This window comes from Mustelus asterias, chromosome 6, assembly GCF_964213995.1.
Source record: "Mustelus asterias chromosome 6, sMusAst1.hap1.1, whole genome shotgun sequence".
NCBI lineage: Eukaryota > Metazoa > Chordata > Chondrichthyes > Carcharhiniformes > Triakidae > Mustelus > Mustelus asterias.
Window position 1 is genome coordinate 117086001 of NC_135806.1, and position 15328 is coordinate 117101328.

General features: G+C 46.1%; 1 protein-coding gene across 13 annotated transcripts in view; it reads right to left on the reverse strand.

Annotated features, from left to right (window-relative positions):
* LOC144495111 (microtubule-associated serine/threonine-protein kinase 4-like) overlaps positions 1-14882 on the reverse strand; it is a 462554-nt gene extending 447672 nt beyond the window's left edge. For 4 of the 13 annotated variants that reach the window (XM_078215011.1, XM_078215009.1, XM_078215010.1 and 1 more), the window contains exon 1: positions 14439-14882. In XM_078215011.1, coding sequence (XP_078071137.1) covers positions 14439-14645 — 207 coding nt within the window. In that variant the 5' untranslated portion in view covers positions 14646-14882. Of the gene's footprint in view, positions 1-14434 lie in introns of all 13 variants that reach the window. The other 9 variants (XM_078215020.1, XM_078215016.1, XM_078215014.1 and 6 more) reach the window with 5 other exon arrangements.
* Positions 14883-15328: the final 446 nt, after the last annotated feature.

Sequence of the window (15328 nt, forward strand, 5' to 3'; positions counted from 1 at the left end):
CTAAACTGTCTAAATCTTTCTGCAGCCTCCCCACCTCCTCAATACTACCTGCCCCTCCACCTATCTTTGTATCATCGGCAAACTTGGCCAGAATGCTCCCAGTCCCGTCATCTAGATCGTTAATATATAAAGAGAACAGCTGTGGCCCCAACACTGAACCCTGCGGGACACCACTTGTCACCGGTTGCCATTCTGAGAAAGAACCTTTTATCCCAACTCTCTGCCTTCTGTCTGACAGCCAATCGTCAATCCATGTTAGTACCTTGCCTCGAATACCATGGGCCCTTATTTTACTCAGCAGTCTCCCGTGAGGCACCTTGTCAAAGGCCTTTTGGAAGTCAAGATAGATAACATCCATTGGCTCTCCTTGGTCTAACCTATTTGTTATCTCTTCAAAGAACTCTAACAGGTTTGTCAGGCACGACCTCCCCTTACTAAATCCATGCTGACTTGTCTTAATCCGACCCTGCACTTCCAAGAATTTAGAAATCTCATCCTTAACGATGGATTCTAGAATTTTGCCAACAACTGAGGTTAGGCTAATTGGCCTATAATTTTCCATCTTTTTTCTTGTTCCCTTCTTGAACAGGTTCAGTGCAGGGCCAGGGAAATAGCGCCTGCTGTGGACCTGTTGCGGCAGTAGGCAAACTGTAGTGGATCCAGGTAGTCGGGGAGGCTGGAATTGATTTGTTCCATGACTAAGCTTTCGAAGCACTTCATAGTGATGGATGTCAGAGCCACCGGCCAATAGGTTTCATGGTCATCAGTAGATTCTTCATTGCAGATTTTTTTTTAAACCAAATTCAGATTCCGCCATCAGCCGTAGCAGGATTCAAACCCCGGTCTGCAGAACATTAGCTGAGTTTCTAGATTAATAGTCTAGCGATAATACCACTTGGCCACCAGACCATCGCCTTTTTGTCTGGCTCGCCACCATCCAGGACAAAGCAGCCCAATTGACCAGTACCCCATCCACTGTATTAAGTGTCCACTTCCTCTACCAGCAAACAGTGACAGCAGTTTATACCATCTACAAGGTGCAATGCAGCAACTCACCAGGGTTTCTTCGACAGCACCTTCCACACTCTCAATCTCAATCACTCAGAAGAACAAAGGCAGCAGACGCATGGGATCACCACCACCGACAAGTTTCCCTCTAGGTCACACACCATCCTAACTTCAAAATATATTCCAGAATTCCCTAACAGAACTGTGGGTGTGCCTACAACAAATGGACCAAGACAGTTCAGGAAGGGGGTTCATCACCATCTTTTCATGGCAATTAATAATGGACAATAAATGTTGGTCTTGCCAGAGGTGCTCACATCCCCGAAACAATTTAAAAAACACAGGTTAAAGTCCAACAGGTTTATTGGGTAGCACGAGCTTTTGGAGCATTGCCCCTTCACTCACCTGATGAAAGGGCAACGCGACGAAAGCTCGTGCTACCAAATAAACCTGTTGGATTTTAACCTGGTGTTGAGACTACTTATTGTGCCTACCCCAATCCAACACCGGCAACTCCACATCAATTTTAAAAAGGCATAGATAACAAATACAAAAGCATATTGGATCTTCAGCTAGCTTTGTCGAAGTATAGAATACAAAAGCAAATACCCTGCAATAAACCTCTCTTTTAAAACACACTGACTAGGACCCCAGCTGCAGTATTCTGGACATCATACATGAGGAAGGATGTCAAGATCTTAGAGAAGATGCAGAAGTGATTTACGAGAAATGCAGGGCATTCACTGCATGGGAAAGACTAGAGAAACTGGAGTTACGGGCCTTCAAATCGAGAAGGTGAATTGGGGATGCAACAGATGTTCAGACTCATGAAGGGATTTGATAGAGTAAATAATAAACTATTTGCAATGGCTTTGATTTGTTTTACTGTCGCATGTATTAGTATACAGTGAAAAGTATTGAAATGTTGGTAACCAGGGGGCAGGGTTTTAAAGCAATTGGCAAGAGGGCTAAAAAGGGGGCGGCACAGTAGCACAGTGATTAGCACTTCTGCTTCACAGCACCAGGGACCCAGGTTCAATTCCCAGCTTGGGTCACGGTCTGTGTGGAGTTTGCATGTTCTCCCCGTGTCTGCGTGGGTTTCCTCCAGGTGCTCTGGTTTCCTCCCACAGTCTGAAAGACCTGAACAGGTGCTGGACTGTGGCGACTCGGGAAATTTCACAGTAACTTCATTGCAGTGTTAATGTAAGCCTTACTTGTGACTAATAAATAAACTTTAACTTTAGCTTGCAGGAATCTGAGGAGATGTTTGTTTACACAGTGGATCCTGATATCTGGAATGCACTGCCTGATAGAGTGTTGGAAGCAGATTCAGAACTTGTCCGATTTCCTTTTGCAAGTACTGGGCAGGGCTACGGAGAACCAGCAGCAGAGTAGGACTAATCTAGAACTACGGAGTCACTGTCGAAAAAATAAGGGGACAGTTGCGGGGTTGAGGTTACAATCAGATTAGCCATAATCTTATTGAATGGCAGAGCAGGTTTGAGGGGCCAAATAGCCTACTCCTAATTCATATGCTTGCAATTGAATAGCTCTTTCAAAGAGCTGGCAAAGGCACAATGGGCCAAATGGCATCTTTTTGCATGGTATCATTCCATGATTCTATTAAAAACATCAGGAGTACCCTCAGTATTTTAGGCTGGAAGGTCCGGTCTTTAAGAATAACATCAGTCTTGAGCTTTATTCTGTCATATCTTGAACTGTTAATTAAAATCGTGTCATTTTGCATCATGCACACTTTTATCAACCACATCACCGCATGTTCTTAGTTCTAACTTGATAACTATTCACTGAGGGCTGCAGCTGTATTTAATTGTGATAGAATAAACAGTCACTATCTCAAGTTTATGTTTACAAACAACTTCTAAACAAATGTTAGCAGTTAGAAACTTTAATGCTTTCATCTCAAATCAAATTCCAGTTTATTTAAATTGGCATAAGTAATCCACAAGTCTTTATCAAAGGGAGGTTTGTAAATTGTGCATTGGAAATGTGAGGTTTACTCTTAATTTAAAATTAAAACTTCAAGATCGCTCACAGTTCAACAGCTGGACAACTTCAAATAGCTACCCTTGCCAGAAGAACTGCTGTAAATACATATAACCTCATACAAGGTTATATACCATGTGCTAATATTAGCATTGACTACTGCTTTTTTTCAGGGAGGTGATACATCCATTACCCTGTCTACATTAGAAAACATCCTATTAAGCGTCAATAGAAGCAAGATGGGGATCTGTGTTATAAACCAGGGAAGAGGATTCGGAGGTAGTGGGGAGTGGTTTCATTTTTAGTTCAATAAAACAATCCAGGGCAAACATGGTTGACACGGTTAAACAGTAGTTTTGCATTATTATTTGCAGAGTCTAAATGACTCAGTTTATATACTATCCACATAAAAACAACAGACATTGACGAGCAGGAACAGCAATACTAACAACATTGTGATCACTCCTCTGCATAGTTATCTGCCTGTTAATCATCACAAAATGGGACAACATGACATTTTGGCCAGAATTCGCCGACCTTGCTCGCGGCTGGGATTCTCCGGTCCCCCTGCAGTGAATGGAGTTTAGGCTGAGCGCCGAATTCTCCGTTCTCGCTCGCAGCAGTGGGTGAGGCGAACGAGATCGGAGAATACCGGCCTCTATGTTGTAAAATTCCTGCTTTGCAAATGCAAATCTAACTTTGAATTTGGCTTGATCTTGAATTCTGGCAGTAAACATCAGCTCACGTACTGAGCATTCCCATCCATTTCATTAAAAATATTACCGGGAACATGCGAAAGGCCAGAAACCATCTGTGGGGAGCAGAATGTTGGACGAACACTCCAGGCATATGACCCTTCATCAATAAAAGCACTGATGGGAGTCTCATTGACCTGAAACTTATTCCCCCCATCATCCTCTCTGCACTGATGCTGCCTCCCCGCTGAGTCTTCCCACCATTTTCTGTCTTCATTTCAGATTTCCAGCATGCGATAGTTTGTATTTCATTAAGTTTGACCAACATTCAAGATCTCTCGCCTCTTGAGTCAGAAGGTTGTGCGTTCAGGTCCCATTCCAGAGGCCCGAGTGCCAACCTCAGGGCTGACATTCCAGTGCAGTACCGAGAGGATGCTGCACAATCTGAGGGGCCATCTTTTGACAGTTGTTAAAGCAAGGTGTCTGTCCTATCAGATGGACGTAAAGAATCCCAGGGCACTGTTTCAAAAATGAGCTGGGGAGACAGCCCTAACGTCCTCAACAATATTTATCCCTCAATCAGTATCACACACAGATTATTGGGTTGTTACCATATTGTTGTCCATGGGGCCTTGATGTGCACAATTTGGCTCCTACCTTTCCGACAACACTTGCAAAGCACTAGGTTTACTAGATGCTACCAGGATGGTTTGAGTTACAAGGAGAGGCTGGATAGGCTGGGATTTTTTTCCCTGGAGCGTAGGAGGCTTGGGGGTGATCTTATAGAGGTCTATAAAATAATGAGGGACATAGATCAGCTAGATAGTCAATATCTTTTCCCAAAGGCATGAGAGTCTAAAACTAGAGGGCATAGGTTTAAAGTGAGAGGGGAGAGATGCAAAAAGGTCCAGAGGGGCAACTTTTTCACACACAGGGTGGTGAGTGTCTAGAACAAGCTGCCAGAGGTAGGAGTAGAGGAGAGTTCAATTTTGTCTTAAAAAGCGTTTAGACAGTTACATGGGTAAGATGGGTATAGAGGGGTATGGGTCAGACGCAGGCAATTGAGACTAGCTTAGTGGTTAAAAAAGGGGCGGCATGGATAAGTTGGGCCAAAGGGCGTGTTTCCATGCTGTAAACCTCTATGGCTCTACTTAATTGGCTGCAAAGTGTTTTGGGAAGTTCTGAGCTTTCTGAATGGCACTATATAAGTCATTTAACTTGACGTCATCACAATTTTTTTTTTAAGATGGCAATAGTAATTATAAGCCTTAATTACCCAGTCATTGTTTAATACCAAATGCCATGGAGCATAGGAACTGGGAGCAGAAGTAGGCAAATTCAGCCCTTCGAGCCTGATCTGCCATTCAATCAGGTCATGGCTGAAAAATGAGAAAAGATTTGATTTAAAATTGAAGTTTGTCAAATTTCTGAACTACTGTTGATTCGCGGTTGTTTGTCAAATATCACTAATACTCTGGCATTAACAATTTTAATTTTAGTCATAGAAAAAAAGAGGAAAAGATTGCCCACCCCATGCCACAATACACTGCCTTGATACAATACTGAAGGAACAGCATTCAACGCAAGTCAAAACACATTATTTGAATCTTGTGTACATCATTGGCAAGAGCGCGTTTGGGTGCTTAGCTCTATGAGAAGGGAAGCAACTCAGAATGACTAAGATGATTCAAGCCTTAGGGCTCTAAGCTAATGGAGAGAATAGTAAAACGTATTTTCACTGAAGATTGAGGGCGACATAACTCAGATCTTTAAAATGCATCGATAATATAGAACCACGTTACTTAACTTGGACCATGTGCACAAAACCAGAAGATGCAGAATTAAAGTTTAAAGAAAGCTTCCAGCAAAATTCGAGTGTAAAGAATTTTTTTGAGACTCCCCACAGCCCCACTCCATGCCCCCAGCCTGAACAAAAGCAGCCAGCGTTTCACTAATTGAAAAGAAGTTGGATAAATATCTAGTCAGGGAACAAGCCTGAAAAGCTATGGGGATAAATAGACAGAAATGGTCAATTATTCCAACCTTTTGCATAAGGAACTCAGAAACACACAAATCCTGTAATAATTACTGCTCCCAAAGACAGTGGTGCTGATAAGAACATTTCAATCAAATGCTGTCCTGTAGAATTAATATATTCATCAATATGGTATGCCTATATTTTGGATTACCTAGAAACATGTTGAAAATTACATCAAACAGCATGAATCAATGGCATAAAACCACTAATTAGCATTTGAAAGGAGCTCCATTGGTATAGATCTGTGTGACTGGAATGGCAGAGTTTCAACTACTGACATGTTTAAAAACTCAAGCAACTGAATCCCCAACTTGAACATTTGCAGACTGCACATCAAAAGCTGGATGAACAAACACAGGTAGTAAAACAACGTTCAATTTTCCTTCACTGCGACATAATTTTCGAATACACCATGAACCCATCTAATCGAATGAGAGAGAGAAAAAAAAATTCAACAGTTTTCCAAGATGTAGAAAAGATTCAGGTTAAAGTATGGAAATACATCTTTTTAACAGGGCTCCCTTTATTAAAGATAGGCCCACTGACCAGCGTGTGCTTCAATTTGCACAGTTCAGTTCTGATAAGTTTATAGCCCACAAACACAAAACTCAAGCAACCCGAATAACTCCGGCCCTTGCACTGTTACCAAGGCTGACGCATACCCCAAGCCAAACATTAAATATTTCAAACCAAAAAAGAGAAAATGCTGGAAAATCTCAGCAGGTCTGGCAGCATCTGTAAGGAGTGAAAAGAGCTGATGTTGAATCTAGATGACCCTTTGTCAAAGCATCCAACCATCCAAGATTCCAGCACCTGCAGTAATTTGCTTTTATTAAATATTTCAAATCCTATGTTAGACAGTTTTCTATTTTTATCTCCCCTAGTAGGGAACGTTATGGATTTAGTTCCTCTGCCATTATAATAGCTCACCCAAGATTGCACATTAAGCAAAATATGCAATGAAATGATCTGTTTCATTGAGTTAGTGGGGGTCTCGTCCAAATCACCATCTATTCCCAGAATGAATCTGGCCTCAGCACTAGAGTTAGGATTCTGAACGTAAGAATTACAGGTGACCGCCATCTCTGTAAGAAAAATGGTTTGGCATCTGGAGTAAACAGTGATCATCGATCATCTTCATTCTCACAGCTTAGGTTTCATTCTTGTTTATTTTCTACATTCATCATCTCACCGACCCGATTACATATTTGCTCCAATTTTTCCAAATTTCTCTCCAATCACTGCAACAGCAGCAACTTGTATTTCTATAGTGCCGTTAGCAAAATGACCCAAGATGCTAAACAAGTGTGCTATCAAACTAAAATCCACACTAGTCACATGGGGAGATACATCAGGGCCAATGAAGTCAAAGAGATAGCTTTAAGGAGCATCTTTTAAGGAAGTAAGTGTGTTAAAGGGGCCGGGACATTTAGGGGATGGGAATTCCAGAACCAAGGGGCTAGGCAGCTGAAGACACGGCTGCCAATGGAGGAGCCATTAAATTCATGGATTCTCAAGAGGCCAGAATTCAAGGAACACAGCCATCTCAAAAGGTTGTAGGGGATGACAGAGATAGGGAGGGACAATACCCTGTAAGGATTTAAAATCAAGAATAAGATTTTTTTTAAAACTTGAGGTATTGTTTAAAAGGGGCCAGCAAACACAAAGGGAGTCGGGTGAATGGAACTGTATAAAACCTTGGTTAGGCCGTGCTTGGAGCATTGTGTGCAGTTCTGGTCACCACACCACCAGAAGGACGTGGAAGCTTTGGAGAGAGTGCAAAGGCGGCTCACCAGGATGTTGCCCGGTCTCAAGGGTGTTGGCTATGAGGAGAGGTTGAATAAACTAGGATTGTTTTCACTGGAAAGACGGAGGCTGAGGGGAGGCTTGATAGAGGTCTACAAAATTATGAGAGGCATAGACAGGATGGATAGTCAGAAGCTTTATCCTGGGGCGGAAATGTCAATTACAAAGAGGCACAGGTTCAAGGTGAGAGGGGGAAAGTTTAAGGGAGACGTGCAGGGGAAATCTTTCACACAGAGCGGTGGGTGCCTGGAATGTGCTGTGAGAGGGGGTGGTGGAAGCAGGCACATTAGCAACAGTTAAGGGCCATCTGGATGGGTACATGAATAGGGAGGGAATAGAGGAATACGGACTGAGTAAGGGCAGAAGGTTTTTTTAAAAAAAAAGTTTAGTTAGGGCATCATGATCGGCACAGGTTTGGGCAGCCAAAGGGCCTTGTTCCTGTGCTTTACTTTTCTTTGTTCTCTGTTCTTTGGACTTGGTGCAAGTTAGGAGTTCTGGGCTTAAGTTTATGAAAAGTGGAACGTGGGAGACCAGCAAGGACTGTGGTGGAACAGTCAGGCTCAAGAGTTAAAGGTGTAGATGAGAGCCTCAGGTGCAGATGATGAGGCAGGAGCTGAGTGGGACAATGTGATGGAGGGGGAAATGAGGGGAGGAAGGCATGGAGAGGTGTGGTGGTGAGGTAGAGCTGGTTGTCGTCAGTGTTCACGCAGTAATTGACGCTGTATTTTATCGCTAAAAGGGTGAAGAGAAATAGGGAAAATTATCACAAAAGAGATCGAGACACAACCACCCCGAGTGTGTCAAGAAATTGTGGAATTTGCACCTTAATTGCCAATTAGCTCACCGCAGGAAGTTACATCTGGTATCCAACAGCATAAGTATCTTTTTAATGATGAAATTCATGCCCCTGCAATATTGCTCATCCTCTCCACCCAGATAGAAAGCAACAGAAAGTGTGGAGTTTAGTCCTTACAGGTAGTAAATTATTGTTAAACTTCTTTTAGTTTAAAAGGATACAAAAAAATTCCTTTGTCCCTTTTTATCTAGTGGGCAGCACGGTAGCACAGTGGTTAGCACTGCTGCCTCGTAGTGCCAGGGACCAATTCCCACCTCAGGTCACTGTCTGTGCGGAGTTTGCACATTCTCCCCGTGTCTGAGAGAGTTTCCTCCGCGTGCTCCGGTTTCCTCCCACACTCCAAAGATGTGCGGGTTAGGTTGACTGGCCATGCTAAATTGTCCCCAGTGTCAGGAGATTAGCAGGGTAAATATGTGGGGTTACGGGAATAGGGCCTGGGTGGGATTGTGGTTGGTGCAGGCTCAATGGGCCAAATGGCCTCCTTCTGCACTGTAGGGATTCTATGATCCTCCTCTCAATTTTCACTCCCTTTCTATTTCTCTTTTCTATATGTGATTTCCTCCCAATTCATCTTATTTCCTTCTCTGACATTTATTTCATCCTTACATTGTTGGATGACATTAAGATAGACTGTTGGCTCCATCCTTTGCCAAGATGTCCTGTTGCCCCTGTTATTATTGGTTCACACTTTCATTTGCATTTTGGTAGAGCTAATGTAGGGGGGAGCTATACGATAAATGGCAGAACCATAAAGGGTGTAGATACACAGAGGGACCTGGGTGTGCAAGTCCACAGATCCTTGAAGATGATGTCACAGGTGGTGAAGGCGACATATGGCATGCTTGCCTTTATAGGACAGGGCATAGGGTATAAAAGTTGGGGTCTGATGTTGCAGATGTATAGAACGTTGGTTCGGCCGCATTTGGAATACTGCGTCCAGTTCTGGTCGCCACACTACCAGAAGGACGTGGAGGCTTTAGAGAGAATGCAGAGGAGGTTTACCAGGATGTTGCCTGGTATAGAAGGGCGTGGTTATGAGGAGAGATTGGGTAAACTGGGGTTGTTCTCACTGGAAAGACGGAGGATGAGGGTGACCTAATAGAGGTGTATAAAATTATGAAAGGCATAGATAGGGTGAACAGTGGGAAGCTTTTTCCCAGGTCGGTGGTGACGTTCACGAGGGGTCATAGGTTCAAGGTGAGGCGGGGGCGGGGGGGGGGGGGGGAGGTTTAACACGGATATCAGAAGGACATATTTTACACAGAGGGTGGTGGAGGCCTGGAATGCGCTGCCAGGCAAGGTGGTGGAGGCGGGCACACTGGGAACGTTTAAGACTTATCTAGATAGCCACATGAACGGAGTGGGAATGGAGGGATACAAAAGAATGGTCTAGTTTGGACCAGGGAGCGGCGCGGGCTTGGAGGGCCGAAGGGCCTGTTCCTGTGCTGTATTGTTCATTGTTCAACAATTTGTAGTGTAAAAAGATCTTGACCTGAAAGGAAAGCTTCCGCATGCGGGCATGAGGGCGGCTGAAGGCCAGAAAAGGCCTGAAAATATTTTGAGACAAGGAATCACACGTACGTTATAGCACAAAGCACTGCAACGTGAGAAACCGGATAAATATAGTACTTATGATCTTCAGTGAAATGCAAATGCTTCTGGGCCACTTCAAATGGGCAAAATTAAAATTCAACACTCAGTTATTCATTCAGTTGGTACATATAATACAGATGAAGTCCATACTATCAGCAGAACATGACCTTGCTCCATTACGTACACCATAAGTTTCAGTGAGGGGTTGCGGGGGTGGGGTGTGCAGGGGGCGAGATGTCACCATTCATGAGTCAAAGATGTCATCTGTAAGTCTCTGTTTATCAACCAGGAATTCATGATTCAGTCCTAGTCATGAAAAACAGTTGACATGAGGAGTTCAGGATATAATTCTTCCTTAGTTCCTTGGTATTTGCTCTCAAATTGGGATACCAAATACAATTCTGAATTTACAAAAAGTAAATCAAGATCAGATTCATCTCAAATCCCAACCATCTGACACGATGGAACAGAACTCAGACAGGCATAAAGAAGCAGTTTATGTAAGCAAGAAATAAATCAAATGATTTGATGCATGAATGATCATTTCTCTTCTCATTTATCAGTGATCTCTCCACCCACCAGCACCACAGGTTTGTTTATTTGATTAAAGATAGCAGTTAAGATCCCAAACACTTCTCAACCTATCCAGTGGTCCCAAGCCAGGAAGTTCCCAGGTTCAATGGCTTGCCTCTGTTGTGATGTGGAGATGCCGGCGTCGGACTTACTGTGTTTGCCTCTGTTGAGCAGACTGATCGAGTGGAACAATGCTGCAGCCAAGAATAAACACATTCCAGTGTCAGTTTGATGCAACATCGTGGGAATGAGCACAGCCGTTTCCCTCAACAGTATATAATCCCTGATTTACAATGTTAAATGTCACAAGGCTACTCATGGCCCTGTGCTCAAAGGATGGTGCACAGAACCCCCTTCAACCAGGATAAAGGTCCCCAAGTGTTACTGCAACAATTCCAGGCCGATTTCCCACCCTCAAACACGGAGAGCCTCGCACATCCCAAATCCACAGCCAGCCCAGTACAGACCCTCCCCCCCCACCCCAGCCTGGTACAGACACCCACCACCCACCCACCCCACACTCCAGCTATGGCCTGGTACAGAACCACCCCCCCCCCCTCCCCCACCACTCCAGCTCTGGCCTAGTATAGGCCTCCCCCCAGCTATGGTCTGGTACAAAACACCCCTCCCCCCTCGGGAATGGTACAGACTCCCTCCCCCCACCCCAGCGACAGCCTTGGTGCAGACCCCTCCACCACTCCAACTCTGGCCTGGTACAGACCTCTCTTCTCCACCCCCCCCCCCCCGAACCAACCAAACTCTGGCCTGATATAGACCCCCCCCCCATGCCCTGCTCTAGTCCGGTACAAACCCCCTACCCCACAATTTGCGGACTATCACTAAATGCTGCATTTTACACACAGCAGGTGTTGTCGATTCCTTTTTCAGTAGAAATTAAAGCTTTCGCATCCCTTACTGATATCAACAAGGCGCCTTTGAAAACAGAACAAAGTTTCACTCACTAGACCCCCTCCTGCCTGTTCCTCTCTGTGAATCTGGGCACATACTTTTCCCCCCAGGTGGTATTGCGAATATTAAGCTGTTGTTTTTACACACCTCCTCTGCGCAAGACTGCTGATCTTCTCTCCACTGGCTGCAGGCCACGAAGATGTTCTCATGCAGGCTGCTCCCCGGGCCTGCTCCCAGTCTCGTTCCTGATGGATATTTCCTGGGCTTTCCAAGGCTCTCTCCTCCCAGCATTGGCTGAACTGGTGGCCGCGGCCACGGAGGAGCCCCCGGAGACTCGGCTCTGGGTTTCCGGCTGCCTCTTTCCTCATTTATTTTTCCTACACAGCTTCTTGTCTTTGGCATTACGGGTCATACTGGTCCTCAAATCTGGTCGAGGTGATTGGTGACGGTGCAAACTGAAACTCACCTGCCATGGTGGCAACAAGAATACCCGCTCCACCACCTCCAATCACATCTCTAGGTGAGCAGCAAGAGGAGGTAACTGTGACTGGAGGAACTACAAACACAAATGTGGGAAAGACAGAATCGATGATTGGACAGGATCAACTCCTCACAGATTCTGTCTCTCCCACACTTACTGGTCTCCCATCACAACTGGAAATTATTTCTCCACTCTGACTGGCGTCTCTGCTTTCAATTATTCAGCTCCATTTGGACTCCAGTGAAGGTGGAGATCAGAGACACATTTAGAATGGCGGAATTCTAAAGTCCTAATGTCAGAAAGCCGTGAGGAGGCAGAAATTTCCCATCCCTGCACATTTCCGCTGACGACAACCAGCTCTACTTCACCATCTCTCTCAACCCCACCCACCCTCCCCTCAGTCCCACAACTGTCTGGCAGCTTGTCTGACATCCAGTACTGGATAAGCAGAAAGTTCCTCCAACTAAACATGGGGAAGGCCAAGGCTATTGTCTGCCATTCAGTCCCTGCCACAACTCCATTCCTGAGCCAGTGACTCCATCCCTTCCTCAGCAACCATCTGACACCGAGGCAGACTGTTTGCAATCTGGGTGTCACATTTGATCCCAAGATGAATTTCTGACCATATATCTGCATGATCTTGAACACCGCCTATTCCCACCTCGACATCATCACCAAATTTCATTCCTGCCTCAGCTCATTTGCTGTTGAAACCGTCATCCATGCCCTTATCATCTCCAGACTGAACTATTCCAATGCACCCCTGGCCAATCTCCCACAGTGGTCGCACTGCTGCCTCACAACGCCAGGGGCCCAGGCTCAATTCCGGCCTTGGGTGTCTGTCTCTGTGGAGTTTGCACATGCTCCCCGTGTCTGCGTGGATTTCATCCGGATGCTCCGGCTTCCTCCCACACTCCAAAGTGCTGGTTAGATCAAGTGAGGTAAATACTTGGGGTTACGGGGATAGTGCCTGGGTAAGATGCTTTGTCGGAGAGTCGGTGCATACCAAATGGCCCCCTTATGCACCGAAGACATTCTACGATTGATTTAATAAACTTCAGATAAAACCATAAAGTGCTGGATAAACTCAGCAGCATCTGTGAAGAGAGAAACACAGTTAACATTTGGAGCAGAGTCATACGGACTCGAAAATTTAACTCTGTTCCTCTTTCCACAGATGCTGCCAGACCTGCTGAGTTTTATCCAGCAGTTTGTTTTTATTTCAGATTTCCAGCATCTGCAGTATTTTGCCTACATCAACTTCTGTTCATCCAAAACCCTGCTGCCTCGGCCCTAAATTTCACCATGTTTTATTCAGCCATCACCCCTGTACTCTGACGGGCATTGGCTCCCAATTGGGCAACACCTCAATTTTAAAATTCTCATCCTTGTTTTCAAATCGCTCTATTGGAGTCGGCCCTCCCTACCTCTTTAATCTCCTCTAGCCCTGCAATTCTGATACCTGCGCCCCTCCAAGTCTGTCCTCTTGCATGTCCCTGAATTTAATCACTCCATTATTTGGCACAGTGGTTGGCACTGCTGTCTCACACTGCCAGGGACCCGGGTTTGATATCCAGCTTGGGTCACTGTCTGTGTGGAGTCTACACATTCTCCCCATGTCTGCACGGGTTTCCTCCGCTTCCCTCCCACAGTCCGAAAGACGTGCTGGTTAGGTGCATTGGCCATGCTAAATTTTCCCTCAGTGTACCCGAACAGGCGCCAGAGTGTGGCGGCCAGGGGATTTTCACAGAAACTTCATTGCAGTGTTAATGTAAGCCTACTTGTGACACTAATAAATAAATGTAAACCTTGTTGATAACCGTGCTCCAACTTGAACTATCATGGCTTCAAGCTCCGGAGCTCCCTCCCTAAACTTTTCCCAACTCTCTTTCTTCTTTAAAAATTGCTCCTTTAACCTCTTTGTCCAAACTTTCAGTCACCGGTCCTAAATAGCTCCTTATGTGGTCAAACTTTGCTCGATAATGCTTCTGTGAAGTTGCTGGGACATTCTACTATGTTTTAAAGGCACTACACAAATGCAAGTCCTGCCTTCCATGTAATTTACATTGCACAATTAAAATTGTTGGAAGATGTGAACATTTTTTGATCATCAATTGATTATAACTTTGCCATATTTAGGTCTGTCATGAATCATTACCCTCCTCGTCCAACCCCCCCCCCCCAACAATTTTTGTTGTACCTACCTGTTGCAGGTTGTTTCCCACCTGCGATAACTGCAGGCCTGACAACATTTAGCATCAATTAAGCGGCAGTCTAAAGGCTCGGTTAATAACATATGTTGCGACATATGTTGTTGGCAAATTACATCCATTTGTACCAGGAGTTGGATTTAGCCATGCGTGTGCTGATGGCACCGGGCACTCACACCACAGGGTAACATCAGTGGCATGAAGCATGTTTGACCCAGGTACCTGTGAAGGAAACCACCTGTAAAGATCAGGATGTACCTACTCGCTCACTCTCCTCCTCATCGTCCCGCTCGGCTGCTTCCTCGCCGCTGCTGTGCTCCTCGGGCTCTCCCTCCTCCTTGCCGCCCCGCTCCGCCGCCACTCGCTGCAGCTCCGGCTCCGAGCAGTCGTGCTGCTCGCCCTCGGACAGAGTGTCGGACGAGCTGTCGGCAGCATCTGTCTCCGGCAGACCCTGCAGCCTGCCCTCCATGCTGGGAGCCGGGAGTGAGGGAGCTGTCCTGCCCGCGAGCCCAGCACCCAGTGAGAGAGAGAGAGCAGCAAGCACCGAGCCCGGGCTACATGCTGTGCAGGGGGGGGGGGGGCCGGGTTGCGGGGGGTCGCTGCCCAACCGCTCCGCCTCTCACAACTTTCTGTTAACGCTCCAGCTGCACAAACACTCGCTCGCGCCTCTCCCGGGCTCGCGTTCCCCCCAGACCCCGCCCCCTTTCCACAGACCCCGCCTCCTTCCCCCAGACCCCGCCTCCTTCCCCAGACCCCGCCCCCTTCCCCAGACCCCGCCCATTTCCACAGACCCCGCCCCCTTTCTCGCTAACCCCGCCCCTTTCCCCACTGACCTCCCTTCTCACTAACTCCACCCCCTTCTGCACTGACTCCGCCCATTTCTCATGGACTCCTCCCCTTTCCCACTGACTCCTCCCCTTCCCCACCAACTCCTCCCCTTCTTGCTAACGCCACCCTTTCCCACTGACTCCTCCCATTTCTCGCTGACTCCACCCAACCATTTCCATTGCTTTCTTCTAACTCCACCCTTTTCCCACTGGCTCCTCCCAAGTTTTGCCCCACCTCCCTCTGACTCCCGCCCTTTCTCACTGACTCCACCCCTTTCCCAATGACCCCTTCTCTTGCTCCATCACTCCACCTCTTTCCCACTGA